The 23,418-nt window shown below is 48.3% G+C and overlaps 1 protein-coding gene across 2 annotated transcripts in view; it reads left to right on the plus strand.

Annotated features, from left to right (window-relative positions):
- The window catches only part of TFCP2 (transcription factor CP2), a 298,923-nt gene that overhangs the window by 185,497 nt on the left and 90,008 nt on the right, over positions 1-23,418 (plus strand). For both annotated transcript variants that reach the window (XM_063952290.1, XM_063952289.1), the window contains exon 7: positions 5,463-5,573. In XM_063952290.1, the coding sequence (XP_063808360.1) occupies positions 5,463-5,573 (111 nt within the window). The remainder of the gene's footprint in view (positions 1-5,462; positions 5,574-23,418) is intronic.

Raw genomic sequence — 23,418 nt, forward strand, 5'->3', positions numbered from 1 at the left:
CCCCTGGCCGGGGTACCCTGGGGGAATGGGGACCCCTTCAATCAAGGGGTCCCCCCCCCCCAGCCACCCAAGGGCCAGGGGTGAAGCCCGAGGCTGTCCCCCCCCATCCAATGGGCTGCGGATGGGGGGGCTGATAGCCTTTGTGTTCAAAAAAAAAGATATTGTTTTTTCCATTAGTACTACAAGTCCCAGCAAGCCTCCCCTGCAAGCTGGTACTTGGAGAACCACAAGTACCAGCATGCGGGTGAAAAACGGGCCCGCTGGTACCTGTAGTTCTAATGGAAAAAAAATACCCAAATAAAAACAGGACACAGACACCGTCGACAGTAAAACTTTATTACACACTGCCGACACACACATACTTACCTATGTTCACACGCCGACATCGGTCCTCTTCTCCATGTAGAATCCCGGGGTACCTGAAAATAAAAGATCAATTATACTCACCTCAACAGGCTCCAGAGATAAATCCACGGACTTGGCAAAAAAAGAAAACGAACAACCGGACCTGCGGACCGAAAGGGGTCCCATGCTGACAGTGACACATGGGACCCCTCTCCCCGAATGCCGGGACATCACGTGACTCCTGTCACTGATGTCCCTTCAGCCAATCAGGAAGCGCTACTGCCGTGGCGCTCATCTGATTGGCTGGACGCCGTCTGTACTCTGACAGCGCCTCGCACAGCTCCCTCCATTACTTTCAATGGTGGGAACTTAGCGGCTAGCGGTGGGGTCACCCGCCGGTCACCGCTGACCGGCGGGTGACCTCACCGCTAGCCGCTAAGTTCCCACCATTGAATATAATGGAGGGAGCTGTGCGATGCGCTGTCACAGCGATCAGCCAATCAGGTTAGCGCAACGAAGTTGCGCTTCCTGATTGGCTTAGAGACCTGTCAGTGACAACTGTCACTGACAGATCTTAATCGTGGATAGGTGTCCCATGTGTCAGCATGGGACACCTTTCAGTCCGTTTTTGGTGCGGGTAAATGCGCTTTCTTTTTTTGCCAAGTCCGTGGATTTATCTCTGGAGCCTGTTGAGGTGAGTATAATTGATCTTTTATTTTCAGGTACCCCGGGATTCTACATGGAGAAGAGGACCGATGTCGGCGTGTGAACATAGGTAAGTATGTGTGTGTCGGCAGTGTGTAATAAAGTTTTACTGTCGACGGTGTCTGTGTCCTGTTTTTATTTGGGTATTTTTTTTCCATTAGAACTACAGGTACCAGCGGGCCCGTTTTTCTCCCGCATGCTGGTACTTGTGGTTCTCCAAGTACCAGCTTGCAGGGGAGGCTTGCTGGGACTTGTAGTACTAATGGAAAAAACAATATCTTTTTTTTTGAACACAAAGGCTATCAGCCCCCCCATCCGCAGCCCATTGGATGGGGGGGGACAGCCTCGGGCTTCACCCCTGGCCCTTGGGTGGCTGGGGGGGGGGGACCCCTTGATTGAAGGGGTCCCCATTCCCCCAGGGTACCCCGGCCAGGGGTGACTAGTTGGATATTTGATGCCACGGCCGCAGGGCACTGTATAAAAGTGACCCCCGGCTGTGGCATTATCTGTCCAGCTAGTGGAGCCCGATGCTGGTGTTAAAAATACGGGGGACCCCTACTCGTTTTGTCCCCCGTATTTTTGGCACCAGCACCAGGCGCAGAGCCCGGTGCTGGTTTTAAAAATACGGGGGATCCCCTGTCAATTTTTTCCCCGCATTTTTAGAACCAGGACCAGCTCAATGAGCCCGAGGCTGGTTATGCTTTGGAGGGGGGACCCCACGCCATTTTTTTCCCGGATTTTACCGTTCCAGCAATAAAAAAAATAAAACAATAAAAATATTATTTTAAAAAATATATAAATAATATTTGTGCCTCCCCCAAAAAAAAAAAAAAAACCTAATCCCTTCTAATATAAATAGATCTGCTATTCCTAAAAAAAAAAACACAAAAAAAAACATGTTTAAAAATTTTTTATTTGTTTTCACCCTCCAAAGTGTGGCGGAGTGAAAATCGCGAATTTGCTGTCTAAAAGCACTGCAGGCGAATTTCCAAACTTGAATTGAATATGCTGGAGGCGAATTGCAGCATCTGTACCATTGCAGAAAAGGCGAATTCGGAAAAAGGCGAATTGAGAAAAGGCGAATTTTGACGGGCCGTTTTTTTGCGAAAAATGACTGCACTGCATAGGCGAATTGATTTTTGGAGGCGAAAACGGCCCGGAATTCGCCTATTTTGCCAATTCGCCCGCTATTGCATATACCCCATTGAGTGCTGCTATCCAGTGCAGTAAGCTCCAAGAGGGTGTACTTAAAGCACGTTTATTTTCTTGCACCTTTTTGGGCTTATGGTTATAGTATAATAGACAGAAAAAAGGTCAACAGTGTCTAGGTTGACACCAAATGGTCGACATGGTCGAAAGGTGGACAAGGAAATGGTTGTCATGAAAAGGCTGACATGAGGTTTTTCATGTTTTTTGTAGTCAAATTTTACTATAACGTGAAAACCCAATTAATGTACCGCGTCACTCACCATCCTCCGGACAAAGGTTTCCTTTTCCAATTGTAGTCCATGTGGATGGTAAAATGTGAAAAAAACAAAAGCCTCAAGTTGACCATATGCTGTGTCAACAGTTGGCATGTCGACCATTTGGTGTCAACCTGTTGACTGTCTATCTAACTGTCGACCTATCATTCAATACCAGGCTTTCTGCCCACGGAAACACCTTAGATTCCAGGAATTAAACCAGAATCTGTGGGTTTACCATGTGGGAAAATGGCCTAATAATTTGGGCGGTAAACCCAGATTTTTACCCGGACGGTGAACAACGCTAATCGAATCTGCCCCTATGTGTTTTTATTCATACTGCTTTATTGGCATTTGCTTTAGTAATCTGAAATATCTCCATTATGTGACGTTTGTAATACTTTGACAGTACTACTATGCGAAACATAATCAGAACCAAAATTGCAGCAACCGTTTTTTAAATGTTTTTTACATATTTTATTAGATGCCCCCAGGGGCTGTATAGTTGCAATCTATTTTGGGGTACTCATCGTGGTATTGCATGGGTAGAAGTAACAGATGTAACATGAAGGTCCGGTCAGAATTGATTGAATCATTATCAGACACATCACAGTGAAATGATCAGGGCTGTTATGCGTATGGCCAGATCCCACCTTTATAGGGTCACACTGGTCGTTTACTCATTAAAGAGTTAACGTTTGCTTGTATGCCATCTCACACACAATATTGGTAACAAAACAGTAATAAAACAAAACTGCGTAATGACAGACATAGGGGTATATTCAATTGCAGTCAAAAACTGCCTTCTGTTGAAAAGACGGCAGTTTTCGACTTAAGGTCAAATCCTGATTCGACCTATTCAAAGCTTTTCGACAAGTCGAGGCATTCGACTTGTCGAAAAGCACGTGGATCGGCGGAATAGCTGCCGATCCACGCGTTGATGTCGAAAACGGGGCCAAATCCGACAGGTTTTGGCCCCGTTTTCAACCATCTCAATCCGACATCAAAATGTTGGAATGAGATGGACCCAGAGGATGCGAGGGGGGGAGCCGCAGGGAGACGGGGGGTGGGAGGTGGGGGAGCCGGCGGGCATACAGGAGATCAGCGCTACAGTAGCGCTGCAGCTGGATGTCGCTCACCTGCCCGCCCTCACGGCAGCTTCCACCCGGCTCCAGCACGCTGCTGGAGCTGGGTGGAAGCTGCCGTGAGGTCGGGCGGCTGAGTGACATCCAGCTGCAGCGCTGATCTCCTCTGGATGCCGCCGGCTGTCCCCCCGCTGCTCGCTACCCTCGCCTCCTCTGGGTCCCATCTAAATTCGACTTGAAAAAGTCGAATTTTAGATGGGATTGAATAGGGGTTGTCGGATCCTTTCCAAAAAAATACTATATAGTCAAAATCAGAAGATAAGTTAGTGCAGATCGCAAGGTGACAGTCACCTTGCGATGCCGATGCACGGTCGGCATCGAAAGAAAAGATAGACTGTGCAGGCAAGTCAATTTTGACTAAATCTATAGAAGAGATAGTCAAAATTGACACTTACCCAAGATCGCACATAGCCAGTATCGCAAACACACTCATTATGTGCTTGCGATACTGACTATGTGCCGACCCGGCCCCTGTCGCATAGTGAGAATCGGGCATAGCCCGAATCTCACCATGTGTACACACCCTTACTTACATAGCGCCAACATATTACAAATGCCAAGCGACAGGATTGGTCAATGTGTTTGGTCTTGGAGTCTGTGTTTTCATTTGTTATCCTCGAGGAGAAAACCACTGCAGGATTCTTTGTCTGCTGAAGCGGAGCGTTCACTTCAGGAACACGTTCAGTCTGTGGGTCTTAAATGTAATACAGAGATTTTCCTTTTCCTGAAGACTTTAGTGACCTTGTGTGAAGGACAACGTTAGCAGTTACCTAAGGAATTTATTAAGCTCCAGGATTTATTTATTTTAATTGTTGTTCATTTAACTGCTTTAGAGAGCATTACATTGTTTTGAACTGTGATCCTGCTTATTGATTTTTTTTTTTAACTATTTAAGTTTCTTTGCACATTACCTTAGTCCTGAGAAGAAAAACAAATAAATAAAAGTATTTCAGTCTTGTACTAAAACTTTCTAAAGGCCTATACACACTTGTCGATAAATGATCAACGTCGCTCAATTCCCCCCTTCCTGAGCTACGTCGCTCATTTTATCGGCAAGCGTGTATTCCGCCAGCGAAGATTGATGTGTGGCCCCACGGGTCGGCAAAGATCGTTGCTGTCGGCAGTGCATGCAAACTCGATCTGGACTGTCGTCCAGGAGCTGCATGCACGGCCGGCGGCTGTGTGACGTCACTGAGCGATATGAGCTAATTAAAAGTTAAGTTTTATTTCTTAAGCGTGCCCCAACACAGAGTCTCTCTTTTTTCCTTTGAAATATTGACACGTGCTATTGACTCTGGGTGCTCCACCAACAACAGCAACTCCTTGGATACCGATTTCAGGCATCGCTTATGCACATGCACTGTTGGTTTACAATGGACAAATTTTATAAGAACCCATTATAAAGATATCGCTTTAGTCCTGTGCGGCACCAAACCAACCTTTTTTTTTTTTATATGATGCGTATGGCCAGATCCCACATATCGCTCAGTGTGTACGGGCGGCCGCCGACCTCCCGGGCCGGGAGGGGAAACACTAGACGATGTCATCTAGTGTGTATGGACCTAAAAACATTCACATCGCCCCCACTCATTGTGCTTTAACTACGCAGGATTCATTTTTAATTACTTAAGCAATTTAGAACAGAGACATAAGTAAACACAGTACAGTATAGGAGCTTAACAGTTGAAATTACTTCATGTTTAACGCCTCAGACACTGGCTTATGGTTAAAAAGAGCATTTGCTTTATTGTCATGTTTATTTGTTTTTGTTTTGTTTTTTTAATTGTATCTAATAAACGTATAGCCTAAAGGAGCAGACCGAAAGCAGAAAACTGACCGAGAAAAGATGGAGAAGCGGACTCCACTGGAGAAGGAAAAATATCAACCTTCCTATGAGACCACAATACTCACAGAGGTAAATACCTTGTGCCTCTAATCCAGTAGCTAATTTATTGCTGCTCTCTCACTTCAAATAATTTTCACCTTAACAGTCACACATTTTGGAATCTAAAATAAAACATGTTCTATGTCCTGCTGACTTCTGTCATCCAGCTAAACCTCCCCCTGACTACCATACCCACAATTTAATTGCCTTTTGTTTTTTTACTCCTGTAGTAATGCGTTCAGCCCCTCTAGTTAGTGTGGTGTTATCCCATCCTTATACCACTTTCAGACATACGACCCTGGAATTTACAAGATCATACATTGGTTTCTAAACTGCAGAAACCCAGATTTTTTCTAGAGACCTTCTTTCATTCGATAGTTTGGACTCGGGGTGACCCTATTCACGCTCTACCTGGGAATTTGCTATTTACAGCGCCCTGGGCTGTAAAAACGCTTGGTTTGGCAAAAGGGGCATACAAACACACTGTCCTACCCCCGCCAGTGAAATTAATTATTTAATTAATTATTTACTTCAGAGCGGGAGAAGTGCGCCATTGTGGGGGCGGGGCTTCTTCCTCACTAAGCCAGCACACTACTCGGCGCCATATTTCTCCTCAGGAGAAACGCTGGTCTTCCCTTCACTACTGACTAGTATCAGGGTGCAAAAGAGGGGGAGGGGGGGCGATGTATATAATGCTTATATTGTGTCATGTTATGTTATTAAAGCGTTGCCGTTCTGTTTTATGATATTTCACAGATTGTGTGTTTGCATTGGGGTGTGAGCTGGCTGATCAATTTGTGTCCCTCTGACAGAGGTCTGTCCCCTATTAGTCCCGGTGTGTCTGAGGTGGGGATGATACACGTGGGTTACATATCTGAGGAAGGGAGTTCCTTCAAGGAGGAAACCGTTTGGGGACGCAGAGTTGTAAGGTGGTAGCTCTACCGGCACACCAAGAGCCTGCATGGGTGAATGATATACGTAGTAGTATACGTTTTATCAATGAGAGATTAGATAAGGCTGTATCTAATGCTGCATGCTGAATATGTAGAAGATATGTTTGTCGGCATTCTGTTCTTCCTTCTGCAGGCGACCCTCCCTGGGTCCCGTAAAGTCCATTTACAAATGTTATGACTATTACTGCTGACACGGCCTCTGAGTCCTGTGTCGACGATAGGGGCTCCAGGAAAATAGCTCAAATAAGACTCCCTCCACGAGCTTAATGTATTCTTTCCAGGCACTCACCCCCTAGGTTAGACAGTACACTGTCCAGGTTGACAAAGAAGGTAATTCTCCCTGCACCTGGCACGGCTTCACTAAAAGAGCTGACAGACCGAAAGGTGAAATCTACGTTAAAATTTTATGTTGCAAATGCTACGCTGCTCAGGCCATTATTGCTTGCGCGTGGGTGAGTCGCGCTATGGGAAAGTGGTCAGAAAGAGTGTCATCAGATATTGACACGACTGATTAAGATAAGATACTCCTTAAGGTAGGGAATATCTAAGACGCTGCCGCATACATGCTGGGGGTAACGTAAGATATTGGACTCTTGAGTTCACAAGCCGCTACCATGACGGTATCGGCTAGGCGGGCGTTGTGATTTCGCCAGTGGAATGCGGATGCAGATTCCGAGAGATATATGGAGGCTCTCCCGTATAACGGGGACGCATTTCTTGGCGATGGACTGGAGGCGTTAGTCCAGGCAGCTACCGCAGGTAAGTCGATATATTATTGCCCTCTGCACCGGCAAAAAAGATCACCCTCATATACAGTCCTTTCGGCCCATTAAGTACAGCAAGAGGTCTCCCTGTCAGGTAGGGGAAGAGACGGAAAGATATCCACAACGGCTTCAGGTTCCCAAGAACAGAAGTCTACCCCTACTTCTGCCATGTCTGCAGCATGACGCTGGGGCTCTCACGCGGGAAGTCGCTCGGGTGGAGGCACGTTTTAAAAAACTGTTCAGCCAAGGTTGGCGTCAATCTGGCCTGGATTCCTGGGTTTTACAAATAGTGTCCCAGGGGTTCAAACTGAAGTTCAAGTGTTCCCCCATGCCAATTTTTTAAATCGATCTTGCCAGCTTTTCTTCCAGAAAGAAAAGTAGTGATAACGATAATTCGAAAATTATGTCAGGACCAGGGCATAGTCCTGGTGCATGTGTCACAACAAAGGGAGGGGTTTTATTCAAACCTCATGTAGTACCAAAAACCGGACGGCTTGGTCGGACCGATCCTAAACCGCCCCCCCCCCCCCCCAAAAAAAAAAATATATATTTTTTTTTAATCTCTACTTAAACCGGTTCAGATTCAAGATGGGATCACTGGGAGCAGTGATTTCCAGTCTGGAGGAGGGAGATTACAGGGTGTCAGTAGACGTAAAGGATACTTACCTGCAGGTTTCCCATTTATCCTCCTCACCAGGCTTATCTGAGATTCGCGGGTCAGGATTGCTATTACCGATTCCAGACGTTACCTTTTCAGTCTCTCCACAGCGCAGAGGGTTTTCACCAAGGTGACGGCGAAGATGAGGATCCTCCTGCTTCAAGGGGGAGTCAATATAATTCCTTATCTAGACGATCACCTGATACAGCCGACATCCAGGGAGCGGTTGGTACAAAACATCGCGCTCTACCTGTTCATACTCTAGTAACACGGTTGCATACAGGAAAGATAATTTTTTCTTTCGGGATGGTTCTGGACAGGGAGGTTCAGAGAGTTTCTTCCGATGGAAAAGGCTCTGGAAATCCAGAAAATGGTAAACCTAGTTTTGCAACCATCAAGAGTGTCGATCCATCAGGGCAAATTTGGTGGCGGCCTACGCGGCCATACAGTTTGGCAGGTTCCAGGCCAGGGTGTTCCGGGGGGACCTGTTGGGATTCCCACCTACACATGCACCAAATGATAATCCTGTCGTCGAATGCCAGGGTTTCAGTCCTGTGGTGGCTACACAGCTCGCACCTACAAGAGGGACGCAGTCTCGGGATTCAGGACGGTGTCCTGGTAACCACGGATGCGAGTCTCCGAGGCTGGGAAGCTGTCACTCTAGGGAAAATCTTCCAAGGAAAAGTCTAAAGTCAGGAAGCCTGCTTTCTCATGAATAAGCTGGATTTGAGAGCCATCTACAACGGCCTTCAACGAGCGGTACGTCTTCTACAAGATCATCCCATGTGATTCCATGGGATGATCACGAAAAGCAGAGTGAAAATGGCAGAGGTGACGACTATCTTCCTCTGGGCATATAAGGTCTCCTGTTGGCTATTTTCATTCCGGGAGTGGACAACTGGGAAGCAGACTGCTTTAGCAGACACAAGCTCCATCCGGGAGAGTGGACCCTCCACCAAGAAGTCTTCGCAGAGGTGACAAGTCTTTGGGGAGTTCCTCAAGTAGACATGATGACATCTCGTCTTGACGAGAAGCTCCAAACATATTGTTCCAAGTCAAGAGACGCGTGGGCAATAGCAGTTGATGCACTGGTGTCCCAGTGGCTATTCCGGTCAGTGTATGTGTTCTCTCCACTTCCACTGATCCCAAAAGTTCTCGAGATTGTAAGAAGAACAATGATTCGGACAAATTTCTTTGGCCCAGACTGACCAAGGAGAGTTGGTACCCAGATCTTCAGGAGTTGCTCATGAAAAGAACCTGGGTTTCTTCTTCGCGAGGACCTACTACGGTAGGTACCATGAGTGTACCTAGGCTTACTGCGGCTACGTTTGATGGCATGGCGGTTGAGCGCCAGATCCTAGCCCGAAAGGGTACTCCCTAGGATTTCATCCCCACTCTTGTTCAGGCCAGGAATGGAGTAACGTCTGAACATTACCACAGTTTTTTTGAGAAAATATGTGTCTTGGTGTGAATCCAAGAAGGCTCCAACGGAAGAATTTCGGTTAGGGCGTTAATCCATTTCCTACAGGCAGGAGTAGGGCAGCCTGAAATTGGATCCCATCAGGTTCCAGATTTCTGCATTAGCTTTCGTGAAAGGCTTGTTGCGCATCCAACCTCCATTTGTACCTCCAGTGGCACCATGGGTTTTTAATGTGGTGTGGCAGTTCCTTTAATCAAGTTGGTTTGGACCTTTGGTTGGCCTTGGCATCTGCAAGGCGGGTGTCTGAGTTAGGGACCTTGTCCCATGCGAGCCCTTATTTGATCGTCTATGAAGATAGTGCTGACTTGAGGACGTCGGCGTTTTCAACCACAGGTGGTTTCCTCTTTCTACAGTAACCGACCTATTGTGGTGACTGCGGCTACTGACGCCTACGCTGAGTCACAGTCTCTGAATGTGGTTAGAGCTTTGAAGATTGTCGCCTGAAAGGCTCAGATTGGGAAAACAGAGGCTCTGTTTTGTCCTGTGTGCTCCAAACAAGATTGAGTGTCCTGCTTCCAAGCAGACCATTGCGCGCTGGATCTATGGTGCGATTCAGCATGCTCCTTCCACGGCTAGATTGCCGTTACCGAAATTGGTTAATGCCAATTCTACTAGAAAGGTGGGCTCGTCCGGGGTGGTTGACCGGGGAGTCTTCGCATTGCAACTTTGCCGAGCAGCTATTTAACAAACAATTTGGCCAAGTTTTACAGTTTAATACCTTGGCCGAGGTTGACCTCACATTTGATCATTCGGTGCTGCAGAGGCATCCGCACTCTCCCGCCCGGTCTAGAGCTTTGGTATAAACCCCATGGTTCTTGAAGTGTCCCCAGCATCCTCTAGGACGTATGAGAAAATAGGATTTTAATACCTACTGGTAAATCCTTTTCTCTTAGTCCATAGAGGATGCTGGGCACCCGTCCGAGTGCGGACTCTGTCTGCAGTTATTAGTTGTGGTTACACCTAGGTTGTGTTATGGGGGGTTTTTTTGTCAGCGTATTGCTGCAACTTCGTCATGCCGTTGGCTTGTGTTCTATTGAATGCCACGATTGCTCACCGTGGTTTAACGATAAATCCTTTCCTCAAAATGTCTGTCTCCCTGGGCACAGTTCCTTAAACTGGAGTCTGGAGGAGGGGCATAGAGGGAGGAGCCAGGTCACACCATTTGAAAGTCTTAAGGTGCCCATGTCTCCTGCGGATCCCGTCTGTACCCCATGGTTCTTGAAGTGTCCCCTGCATCCTCTACGGACTAAAGGGCCCTACACACTGGCCGACATGACTGCACGATATGAACGATCTCGTTCATAAATGAACGAGATAACGTTCATATCATGCAGTGTGGAGGCTCCAGCGATGAACGATGCGCGGCCCCGCGCTCGTTCATCGCTGGTCCCCCGTTGGCTGTACATGCAGGCCAATATGGACCATCTCGTCCATATTTGCCTGCACTTCAATGCAGCCGGGTGACGGGGGGACCGGGTGACGCCCCCCCGTCACTGCCGCCGGGTCAGCCGTATCCGCTGTCGGGCAGCTCGGCGGCGGATCGCCCAGTGTGTAGGGCCTATAAGAGAAAAGGATTTACCGGTAGGTATTAAAATTCTATTTTTTATTTATTTATTTTTCAATAAGTCATGGTGCTGTGCCTGTACTAACAGCATAATAAAAAAGTGTTTTTTTATTAAAAATAGAAAATTGGTTTAAACCTAAGTGGTTTAAACCAGCCAACCCTGGGACAAAGTAAGGTTTTATTTTAAAAGAGAGGTTAAATAAAAAGCACACATCAGTTCAATGACTGATCATTATATTGCTGTCTGGTGACACCAATAAACCTAGTGCCAGGCTTCTTATACGGGTGTGGATCATTAGATCGACAGTGTCTAGGTTGACAATGTTTAGGTCGACAGTCACTAGGTTGACAGGGTTGGAAGGTCGACAGGGTTTCTAGGTCGACATGTGCTAGGTCGACATGAGGTGGTTTTTTTGTGTGTGTGTGTGTTTTCTTCGTAGAGTGACCGGGAACCCCAATTAGTGCACCATCGCTTCACTCAGCACAGATTACCATTCCAATCGTAGACCATGTGGATCGTGAAGTATGAAAAAGTTCAAAAAAAGGAAAAAAAGGAAAAAACTCATGTCGACTTTTTGACCTGTCGACCTTCCAACCCAGTCGACCTTGTGACGGTCGACCTAGACAGTGTCGATCTTCAGACCGGATACCTCTTATACTCCCTCAGGAAAGCTGTGTCACTGAAACAGAAGGGGAACTGAAGACCTAAATGTGCATCAAACAATTGATTAGACAAAGTATTTGTCCAGATAAAAGAAGAAAGCATTTTAAGCAAATTAAGCAACAGAAAAAGCTCCTCCTTCCACTCCTTGTCTTCTGGGCGACTTCCCAAGCTGCATCTGAAAAATACAGTAACCAAGGCATGCAAGGGAAATGTTGGGGCTGCAGTGGAGGGTTTCATTGACATGAGGTGATCAAACATAGTTTGCTTTTTACTTTTGATGTATGTTATGCATAACATACATCAAACATGGGGATTTGGGTCAAAATTCATAGATCAGTTCATGCACAAATAGGTATTTACTGATCAGTTGCTTGAAGGTCATCTTTTGAAACCAAATGTCCTTCGAAGAAATGACCCTCATGAAGTAGTTACAGTCCTTTGCAAATATCACCTGAAAAAGCCTGTGCTCTTTGAGCCCGGCAAGTCTCCAATGCTTTTGTAGTATTTGACTGTAATATATTTGGTATCTCATGTCATTTCCTGTTATAATCATGTGATATGGCTTTTAATCAATCATGCAAGCGTTTTGTTGTAAGCAACGTGTCCCTTCAGGAAGCACAACGATTTTCTGACATCTTATGATCTAGAAATATATTTTGAAATAAATCTATCCAGTATATGATTTTTCTCTGACGTCCTAGTGGATGCTGGGAACTCCGTAAGGACCATGGGTAATAGCGGCTCCGCAGGAGACTGGGCACAAAAGTAAAGCTTTAGGACTACCTGGTGTGCACTGGCTCCTCCCCCTATGACCCTCCTCCAAGCCTCAGTTAGATTTTTGTGCCCGGCCGAGAAGGGTGCACACTAGGGGCTCTCCTGAGCTTCTTAGTGAAAAGTTTAGTTTTAGGTTTTTTATTTTCAGTGAGACCTGCTGGCAACAGGCTCACTGCATCGAGGGACTAAGGGGAGAAGAAGCGAACCTGCCTGCTTGCAGCCAGCTTGGGCTTCTTAGGCTACTGGACACCATTAGCTCCAGAGGGACCGAACACAGGCCCAGCCTCGGAGTCCGGTCCCAGAGCCGCGCCGCCGGCCCCCTTACAGAGCCAGAAGCAAGAAGAGGTCCGGAAAAATCGGCGGCAGAAGACATCAGTCTTCAACAAGGTAGCGCACAGCACTGCAGCTGTGCGCCATTGTTACTCAGGCACACTTCACACTTCGGTCAATGAGGGTGCAGGGCGCTAGGGGGGGGCGCCCTGAGCAGCAATGTAAACACCTTGGCTGGCGAAAATACACCACATATAACCCCCAGGGCTATATGGATGTATTTTAACCCCTGCCAGAACTCACCAAAAAGCGGAAGAAAAGGCCGCCGAGAAGGGGGCGGAGCCTATCTCCTCAGCACACGGGCGCCATTTTCCATCACAGCTCCGCTGGAAGGACGTCTCCCTGACTCTCCCCTGCAGTCCTGCACTACAGAAAAGGGTAAAAAAGAGAGGGGGGCACTAATTTGGCGCAGTTCTAATAATAACAGCAGCTATAAAGGGAAAAGCACGTTTTATAGTGGTATTCCTGTCTATATATAGCGCTCTGGTGTGTGCTGGCATACTCTCCCTCTGTCTCCCCAAAGGGCTAGTGGGGTCCTGTCCTCTATCAGAGCATTCCCTGTGTGTGTGCGGTGTGTCGGTACGATTGTGTCGACATGTTTGAGGAGGAAAATGAGATGGAGGCGGAGCAATTGCCTATTATAGAGTTGTCACCCCCTAGGGAGTCGACACCTGAGTGGCTGAGCTTATGGAAGGAATTGCGTGACAGTGTCAGTTCTTTACGAAAGACAGTTGACGACATGAGACAGCCGGCTACTCAGCTTGTGCCTGTCCAGGGGTCTCAAACGCCATCAGGGGCTTAAAACGCCCGTTACCTCAAATGGCAGACACAGACACGGATACTGACTCCAGTGTCGATGATGAGGAGACAAACGTGACTTCCAGTAGGGCCACACGTTACATGATTGCAGCAATGAAAAATGTATTGCATATCTCTGATAATACAAGTACCACTAAAAAGGGTATTATGTTCGGTGAGAAAAAAATGCCTGTAGTTTTTCCTGTATCCGAGGAATTAAATGAAGTGTGTGATGAGGCGTGGGTTTCCCCCGATAAAAAAACCTGATAATTCCTAAAAGGTTATTGGCATCATACCCTTTCCCGCCAGAGGATAGGGCACGTTGGGAAACACCCCCTAGGGTGGATAAAGCGCTCACACGCTTGTCTAAACAGGTAGCACTACCCTCTCCTGATACGGCCGCCCTAAAGGAACCTGCTGATAGAAAGCAGGAGAATATCCTAAAATGTATATACACTCACACGGGTGTTATACTGCGACCAGCAATCGCCTCAGCCTGGATGTGCAGTGCGGGCGTGGCGTGGTCGGATTCCCTGACTGAAAATATTGATACCCTAGATAGGGACAGTATATTACTGACTATAGAGCATTTGAAAGATGCATTTTTATATATGCGTGATGCACAGAGGGATATTTGCCGACTGGCATTAAGAGTTAGCGCGCTGTCCATTTCTGCAAGAAGAGGTTTATGGACGCGGCAGTGGTCAGGTGATGCGGATTCTAAAAGGCACATGGAAGTATTGCCTTATAAGGGGGAGGAGTTATTTGGGGTAGGTCTATCAGACCTGGTAGCCACGGCAACTGCTGGAAAATCCACATTTTTACCCCAGGTAGCTTCTCAACCTAATAAGACGCCGTATTATCAGGCGCAGTCCTTTCGGTCCCATAAGGGCAAGCGGGCAAAAGGCGCCTCATTTCTGCCCCGTGGCAGAGGGAGAGGAAAAAGGCTGCAGCAAACAGCCAGTTCCCAGGAACAAAAGCCCTCTCCCGCCTCCGCAAAGTCCTCAGCATGACGCTGGGGCTTTACAAGCGGACTCAGGCACGGTGGGGGCCCGTCTCAAGAAATTCGAGACGTCTCCCCCTCGCCGTTTCATAAAGTCTGCTTTACCGACGTCTCCCTCAGACAGGGAGGCAGTATTGCAAGCCATTCACAGGCTGTATTCCCAGCAGGTGATAATCAAGGTACCCCTCCTGCAACAGGGAAAGGGGTACTATTCCACACTATTTGTGGTACCGAAGCCGGACGGCTCGGTGAGACCAATTTTAAATCTAAAATCCTTGAACACTTACATACAAAGGTTCAAATTCAAGATGGAGTCACTCAGAGCAGTGATTGCAAACCTGGAAGAAGGGGACTATATGGTCTCTCTGGACATCAAAGATGCTTACCTACATGTCCCAATTTACCCTTCTCCAAGGGTACCTCAGGTTTGTGGTACAGAACTGTCACTATCAGTTTCAGACGCTGCCGTTTGGATTGTCCACGGCACCCCGGGTCTTTACCAAGGTAATGGCCGAAATGATGATACTCCTTCGAAAGAAGGGAGTTTTAGTTATCCCTTACTTGGACGATCTCCTGATAAGGGCAAGATCCAGGGAACAGTTGGAAGTCGGGGTAGCACTATCTCAGATAGTGCTGCGGCAGCACGGTTGGATTCTCAATATTCCAAAATCGCAGCTGATCCCGACGACACGCCTTCTATTCCTAGGGATGATCCTGGACACAGTCCAGAAAAAGGTGTTTTCTCCCGGAGGAGAAAGCCAGGGAGTTATCCGAACTAGTCAGAAACCTCCTAAAACCAGGCCAAGTGTCAGTGCATCAGTGCACAAGGGTCCTGGGAAAAATGGTGGCTTCCTACGAAGCAATTCCATTCGGCAGATTCCACGCAAGAACTTTCCAGTGGGACCTGCTGGACAAATGGTCCGGATCGCATCTTCAGATGCATCAGCGGATAACCCTGTCACCAAAGACAAGGGTGTCTCTCCTGTGGTGGTTGCAGAGTGCTCATCTTCTAGAGGGCCGCAGATTCGGCATTCAGGACTGGGTCCTGGTGACCACGGATGCCAGCCTGCGAGGCTGGGGAGCAGTCACACAGGGAAGAAATTTCCAGGGCTTGTGGTCCAGCCTGGAGACATCACTTCACATGAATATTTTGGAGCTAAGGGCCATTTACAATGCCCTAAGCCAAGCAAGACCTCTGCTTCAAGGTCAGCCAGGTGCTGATCCAGTCGGACAACATCACGGCAGTCGCCCACGTAAACAGACAGGGCGGCACAAGAAGCAGGAGGGCAATGGCAGAAGCTGCAAGGATTTTTCGCTGGGCGGAAAATCATGTGATAGCATTGTCAGCAGTGTTCATTCCGGGAGTGGACAACTGGGAAGCAGACTTCCTCAGCAGGCACGACCTCCACCCGGGAGAGTGGGGACTTCACCCAGAAGTCTTCCACATGATTGTAAACCATTGGGAAAAACCAAAGGTGGACATGATGGCGTCCCGCCTAAACAAAAAATTGGACAGGTATTGCGCCAGGTCAAGGGACCCTCAGGCAATAGCTGTGGACGCTCTGGTAACACCGTGGGTGTACCAGTCAGTGTATGTGTTTCCTCCTCTTCCTCTCATACCAAAAGTACTGAGAATTATAAGACGGAGGGGAGTAAGAACTATACTCGTGGCTCCGGATTGGCCGAGAAGGACTTGGTACCCGGAACTTCAAGAGATGCTCACGGAGGACCCGTGGCCTCTACCTCTAAGAAGGGACCTGCTCCAGCAAGGACCCTGTCTATTCCAAGACTTACCGCGGCTGCGTTTGACGGCAGGGCGGTTGAACGCCGGATCCTGAAGGAAAAAGGCATTCCGGATGAAGTCATCCCTACCCTGATCAAGCCAGGAAGGATGTAACCGCAAAGCATTATCACCGCATTTGGCTAAAATATGTTGCGTGGTGCGAGGCCAGTAAGGCCCCGATGGAGGAATTTCAACTAGGTCGATTCCTGCATTTCCTGTAAACAGGAGTGTCTATGGGCCTAAAATTGGGGTCCATTAAGGTTCAAATTTCGGCCCTGTCAATTTTCTTCCAGAAAAAACTAGCTTCACTACCTGAAGTTCAGACGTTTGTAAAAGGGGTACTGCATATACAGCCTCCTTTTGTGCCTCCAGTGGCACCTTGGGATCTCAATGTAGTTTTGGGGTTCCTAAGGTCACATTGGTTTGAACCACTTGAATCTGTGGAGTTAAAATATCTCACCTGAAAAGTGGTCATGTTGTTGGCCCTGGCCTCGGCCAGGCGCGTGTCAGAATTGGCGGGCTTTATCCTGTAAAAGCCCTTATCTGATCTTCCATTCAGACAGGGCGGAATTGAGGACTCGTCCTCATTTTCTCCCTAAGGTGGTTTCAGTGTTTCATCTGAACCAACCTATTGTGGTACCTGCGGCTACTAGTGACTTGGAGGACTCCAAGTTGTTGGACGTAGTCAGGGCCTTGAAAATATGTTTCCAGGACGGCTGGAGTCTGGAAATCTGACTCGCTGTTTATCCTGTATGCACCCAACAAGCTGGGTGCTCCTGCTTCTAAGCAGACTATTGCTTGTTGGATTTGTAGTACAATTCAGCTTGCACATTCTGTGGCAGGCCTGCCACAGCCAAAATCTGTAAAAGCCCATTCCACAAGGAAGGTGGGCTCATCTTGGGCGGCTGCCCGAGGGGTCTCGGCGTTACAACTTTGCCGAGCAGCTACTTGGTCAGGGGCAAACACGTTTGCTAAATTCTACAAATTTGATACCCTGGCTGAGGAGGACCTGGAGTTCTCTCATTCGGTGCTGCAGAGTCATCCGCACTCTCCCGCCCGTTTGGGAGCTTTGGTATAATCCCCATGGTCCTTACGGAGTTCCCAGCATCCACTAGGACGTCAGAGAAAATAAGAATTTACTTACCGATAATTCTATTTCTCGTAGTCCGTAGTGGATGCTGGGCGCCCATCCCAAGTGCGGATTGTCTGCAATACTTGTACATAGTTATTGTTACAAAAATCGGGTTATTGTTGTGAGCCATCTTTCCAGAGGCTCCTCTGTTATCATGCTGTTAACTGGGTTCAGATCACAGGTTATACGGTGTGATTGGTGTGGCTGGTATGAGTCTTACCCGGGATTCAAAATCCTTCCTTATTGTGTACGCTCGTCCGGGCACAGTATCCTAACTGAGGCTTGGAGGAGGGTCATAGGGGGAGGAGCCAGTGCACACCAGGTAGTCCTAAAGCTTTACTTTTGTGCCCAGTCTCCTGCGGAGCCGCTATTCCCCATGGTCCTTACGGAGTTCCCAGCATCCACTACGGACTACGAGAAATAGAATTATCGGTAAGTAAATTCTTATTTTTTTCTTCCTTCACTGGTTCTGAACTTAGCTAGTAGTAGTATTTCTTAGTTGATGTGAATCTTAGAGACCACTATAGTCAAAAATGCAGGATTTGTTCCCAGTACCACTTTATCTGAATGTACATCTGCAAAGGGCTCCTTGTGCTATAAAGCATGAAGTTCTCCTATTCATCTGATACATGTAATTGCTACCAGGAATATTACTTTGGGTGTGAGCTACTTGAACAATACATTATTGCTAGAACACTAGGAGCTCTAAATATAGCTAAAACAAAATTTAGATCTCAAGGTGCTACATAAGATTTTAGGCAGGGGGAGTTATTTTGGGTGCTTGGAAGAATTCTGTCTTGATTACCTGTGCCTGGTCCCCTGGGCCCTGCTTTTGTACCCTGTGGCTGCTGGTTTTGGCTTTGACGTAGGTGGCTCCTTGGTCTCCTACGTATGAACACCCCTCTCTTTCTTGGATCTTCATCCCATAGCATGTATCCACTCACAGAGGCTTGAGGTGTTGCAAATAAGGGTAATACTGTTTCCACCTGGACCAGCTCTAGCTTAGAGCTTCCCCAGCTGTCTTGCTTTCTACCTTCTTTTCTTGACCTTGTTCATACCTATCCCTCTTCTGATTAAATCTACCTTCTCTCCTCTACCTAATTCTACACATCCTCTCTTCTCCCACCTCCTGTTTTCTCTAACGTCCTAGTGGATGCTGGGGACTCCGTAAGGACCATGGGGAATAGACGGGCTCCGCAGGAGACTGGGCACTCCAAGAAAGATTTAGTACTACTGGTGTGCACTGGCTCAACCCTCTATGCCCCTCCTCCAGACCCCAGTTAGAATCTGTGCCCGGACAGAGCTGGGTGCATTTTAGTGAGCTCTCCTGAGCTTGCTAATAAGAAAGTATTTTAGTTAGGTTTTTTTATTTTCAGAGAGCTTCTGCTGGCAACAGACTCTCTGCTACGTGGGACTGAGGGGAGAGAAGCAAACCTACTCACTTCGGCTAGGTTGCGCTTCTTAGGCTACTAGACACCATTAGCTCCAGAGGGATCGAACACAGGAACCTAACCTTGGTCGTCCGTTCCCGGAGCCGCGCCGCCGTCCTCCTCGCAGAGCCAGAAGACAGAAGCCGGCGGGTTGAAGCAAGAAGACGTCAAAATCGGCGGCAGAAGACTCCTGTCTTCATATGAGGTAGCGCACAGCACTGCAGCTGTGCGCCATTGCGCCCACACTAACCCACACACTCCGGTCACTGTAGGGTGCAGGGCGCAGGGGGGGGGCGCCCTGGGCAGCAATTAAGTACCTCCTGGCAAAAGCAGCATATATACAGTTGGACACTGTAATATGCATGAGCCCCCGCCATTAATTTCACACAAAATCGCGGGACAGAAGCCCGCCGCTGAGGGGCGGGGCCTTCTTCCTCAGCACTCACCAGCGCCATTTTCTCTCCACAGCTCCGCTGAGAGGAAGCTCCCCAGGCTCTCCCCTGCAGACTCACGGTAGAATGGGTAAAAAGAGGGGGGGCACATAAATTTAGCGCATTAATCATATATACAGCAGCTACTGGGTAAACACTAAGTTACTGTGTGATTCCTGGGTCATATAGCGCTGGGGTGTGTGCTGGCATACTCTCTGTCTATCCAAAAGGCCTTGTGGGGGTCCTGTCCTCATATAGAGCATCCCCTGTGTGTGTGGTGTGTCGGTACGCGTGTGTCAACATGTTTGACGAAGAGGGCTATGTGGAGGCAGAGCAAGTGCAGATGAATGACGTGTCTCCGCCGACGGCGCCGACACCTGATTGGATGGATATGTGGAAGGTGTTAAATCATAATGTTAAACTCCTTGCATAAAAGGTTGGGTATAGCTGATGCCTTGGGACAGTCGGGGTCTCAGCCCATGCCTGATCCTAGAGCGCAGAGGCCGTCAGGGTCTCAGAAGCGCCCACTATCCAAAATTGTTGACACAGATATCGACACGGATTCTGACTCCAGTGTCGATGAGGATGATGCAAAATTGCAGCCTAAAATGGCTAAAGCCATCCGCTACATGATTACAGCAATGAAGGATGTATTGCACATATCAGAGGTAAACCCTGTCCCTGACAAGAGGGTTTATATGTATGGGGAGAAAAAGCAAGAGGTGACTTTTCCCCCTTCACATGAGTTAAATGAATTATGTGAAAAAGCGTGGGATTCCCCCGATAGGAAAGTGCTGATTTCCAAAAGGTTACTTATGGCGTACCCTTTCCCGCCAACGGACAGGATGCGCTGGGAATCCTCCCCTAGGGTAGATAAAGCTCTGACACGCTTATCTAAGAAGGTGGCCCTGCCGTCACAGGATACGGTTCTAAAGGATCCTGCAGATAGGAAGCAGGAAAGTATCCTGAAGTCTGTTTATACACATTCAGGTACTCTACTGAGGCCGGCAATTGCGTCGGCCTGGATGTGTAGTGCTGTAGCAGCATGGACAGATAATCTGTCTGAGGAAATGGATACCTTAGACAAGGATACCATTTTACTGACCCTGGGGCATATAAAAGACGCTGTCCCATATATGAGGGATGCCCAGAGGGACATTTGCCTACTGGGCTCTAGAATAAATGCAATGTCAATTTCTGCCAGAAGGGTACGGTGGACTCTGCAATGGAAAGGTGATACAAAAAGCACATGGAGGTTTTACCTTACAAGGGTGAGGAATTGTTTGGGGACGGCCTCTCGGACCTAGTTTCCACAGCTACGGCTGGGAAGTCAAATTTTTTGCCATATATTCCCTAAGAAAGCACCGTATTACCAAATGCAGTCCTTTCAATCACAAAGAAGCAAGAAGGTCAGAGGTGCTTTCTTTCTTGCCAGAGGCAGGGGTAGAGGAAAGAAGCTGCACCATACAGCTAGTTCCCACGAGCAGAAGTCCTCCCCGGCTTCCACTAAATCCACCGCTTGACGCTGGGGCTCCACAGGAGCCAGGAGCGTTGGGGGCGCGTCTCCGAAATTTCAGCCACCAGTGGGTTCGCTCACAGGTGGATCCCTGGGCTATACAGATTGTGTCTCAGGGATACAAGCTGGAATTCGAAGTGATGCCCCCTTACCATTACCTCAAATCGGCCCTGCCAGCTTCCCCCATGGAACGGGAAGTAGTGTTAGCGGCAATTCACAAGTATTATCTCCAGCAGGTGGTGGTAAAGGTTCCCCTCCTTCAACAAGGAAGAGGATACTATTCCACAATGTTTGTGGTATCGAAACCGGACGGTTCGGTCAGACCCATATTGAATTTAAAGTCCCTGAACATTTATCTGAAAAGATTCAAGTTCAAAATGGAATCGCTCAGAGCGGTCATTGCAAGCCTGGAAGAGGGGGATTTTATGGTGTCTCTGGACATCAAGGATGCTTACTTGCATGTCCCCATTTATCCACCTCCTCAGGAGTACCTCAGATTTGTGGTACAGGACTGTCATTACCAATTCCAGACGTTGCCGTTTGGGCTCTCCACGGCACCAAGAATATTTACCAAGGTAAAGGCAGAAATGATGGTGCTCCTTCGAAAGCAAGGAGTCACAATTATCCCATACTTGGACGATCTCCTCATAAAGGCGAGGTCCAGAGAGCAGTTGCTGATCAGCGTAGCACACTCTCAGGAAGTGTTGCAACAGCACGGCTGGATTCTGAATATCCCAAAGTCGCAGCTGATTCCTACAACGCGTCTGCCTTTTCTGGGCATGATTCTGGACACGGACCAGAAGAAGGTGTTTCTGCCAGCGGAGAAGGCTCAAGAGCTCGTGACTCTAGTCAGAGACCTCTTAAAACCGAAACAGGTGTCGGTGCATCGCTGCACGCGAGTCCTGGGAAAGATGGTGGCATCATACGAAGCCATTCCCTTCGGCAGGTTCCATGCGAGGATCTTTCAGTTGGATCTGTTGGACAAGTAGTCCGGATCGCATCTTCAGATGCATCGGCTGATCACCCTGTCCCCGAGGGCCAGGGTGTCTCTTCTGTGGTGGCTGCAGAGTGCTCACCTTCTCGAGGGCCGCAGGTTCGGCATACAGGACTTGGTCCTGGTGACAACGGATGCGAGCCACCGAGGGTGGGGGGCAGTCACTCAGGGAAGAAACTTCCAAGGGTTGTGGTCAAGTCAGGAGGCTTGTCTGCACATAAATATCCTGGAACTAAGGGCCATATACAACGACCTGAGTCAAGCGGAGCCTCCGCTTCGCAACCAAACGGTGCTGATTCAGTCAGACAACATCACCGCAGTGGCTCATGTAAACCGCCAGGGCGGCACAAGAAGCAGAGTGGCGATGGCAGAAGCCACCAGGATTCTTCGTTGGGCGGAGAACACGTGCAAGCACTGTCAGCAGTGTTCATTCCGGGAGTGGACAACTGGGAAGCAGACTTCCTCAGCAGGCACGACCTCCACCCGGGAGAGTGGGGACTTCATCACGAAGTCTACACTCAGATTACAAATCGATGGGAACTGCCACAGGTAGACATGATGGCGTCCCGTCTCAACAAAAAGCTACAAAGGTATTGAGCCAGGTCAAGAGACCCTCAGGCGATAGCGGTGGACGCACTGGTAACACCGTGGGTGTTCCAGTCGGTCTATGTGTTTCCTCCTCTTCCTCTCATACCCAAGGTGCTGAGAATCGTAAGAAAAAGAGGAGTGAGAACAATACTCATTGTTCCGGATTGGCCTTGAAGGACTTGGTACCCGGAACTGCAAGAAATGCTCACAGAGGACCCATGGCCTCTGCCTCTCAGACAGGACCTGTTGCAACAGGGGCACTGTCTGTTCCAAGACTTACCGCGGCTGCGTTTGACGGCATGGCGGTTGAACGCAGGATCCTAGCGGAAAAAGGCATTCCGGAGGAATTTTTTTCCTACGCTGATAAAGGCTAGGAAGGACGTGACAGCAAGACACTATCACCGTATATGGCGAAAATATGTTGCCTGGTGTGAGGCAAGGAAGGCCCCTACAGAGGAATTCCAGCTGGACCGGTTCCTACACTTCCTACAGTCTGGAGTGACTATGGGCCTGAAGTTGGGGTCCATAAAGGTCCAGATTTCGGCCCTGTCCATTTTCTTTCAAAAGGAACTGGCTTCTCTTCCTGAAGTTCAGACGTTTGTTAAGGGAGTGCTGCATATTCAGCCCCCTTTTGTGCCACCAGTGGCACCTTGGGATCTCAATGTGGGGGTTGGGTTTCCTGAAATCCCACTGGTTTGAGCCACTTAAGACCGTGGAGCTAAAGTATCTCACGTGGAAGGTGTTCATGCTATTGGCCTTAGCTTCGGCTAGGCGTGTGTCAGAATTGGCGGCTTTGTCATGTAAAAGCCCCTATCTGGTTTTCCATATGGACAGGGCAGAATTACGGACTCGTCCGCAATTTCTGCCGAAGGTGGTGTCATCTTTTCATTTGAACCAACCTATTGTGTGCCTGCGGCTACTCGTGACTTGGAGGATTCCAAGTTGCTTGATGTAGTCAGGGCTTTGAAGATCTATGTAGCCAGGACAGCTGGAGTCAGGAAGACTGAGTCGCT

This window comes from Pseudophryne corroboree, chromosome 2, assembly GCF_028390025.1.
Source record: "Pseudophryne corroboree isolate aPseCor3 chromosome 2, aPseCor3.hap2, whole genome shotgun sequence".
NCBI lineage: Eukaryota > Metazoa > Chordata > Amphibia > Anura > Myobatrachidae > Pseudophryne > Pseudophryne corroboree.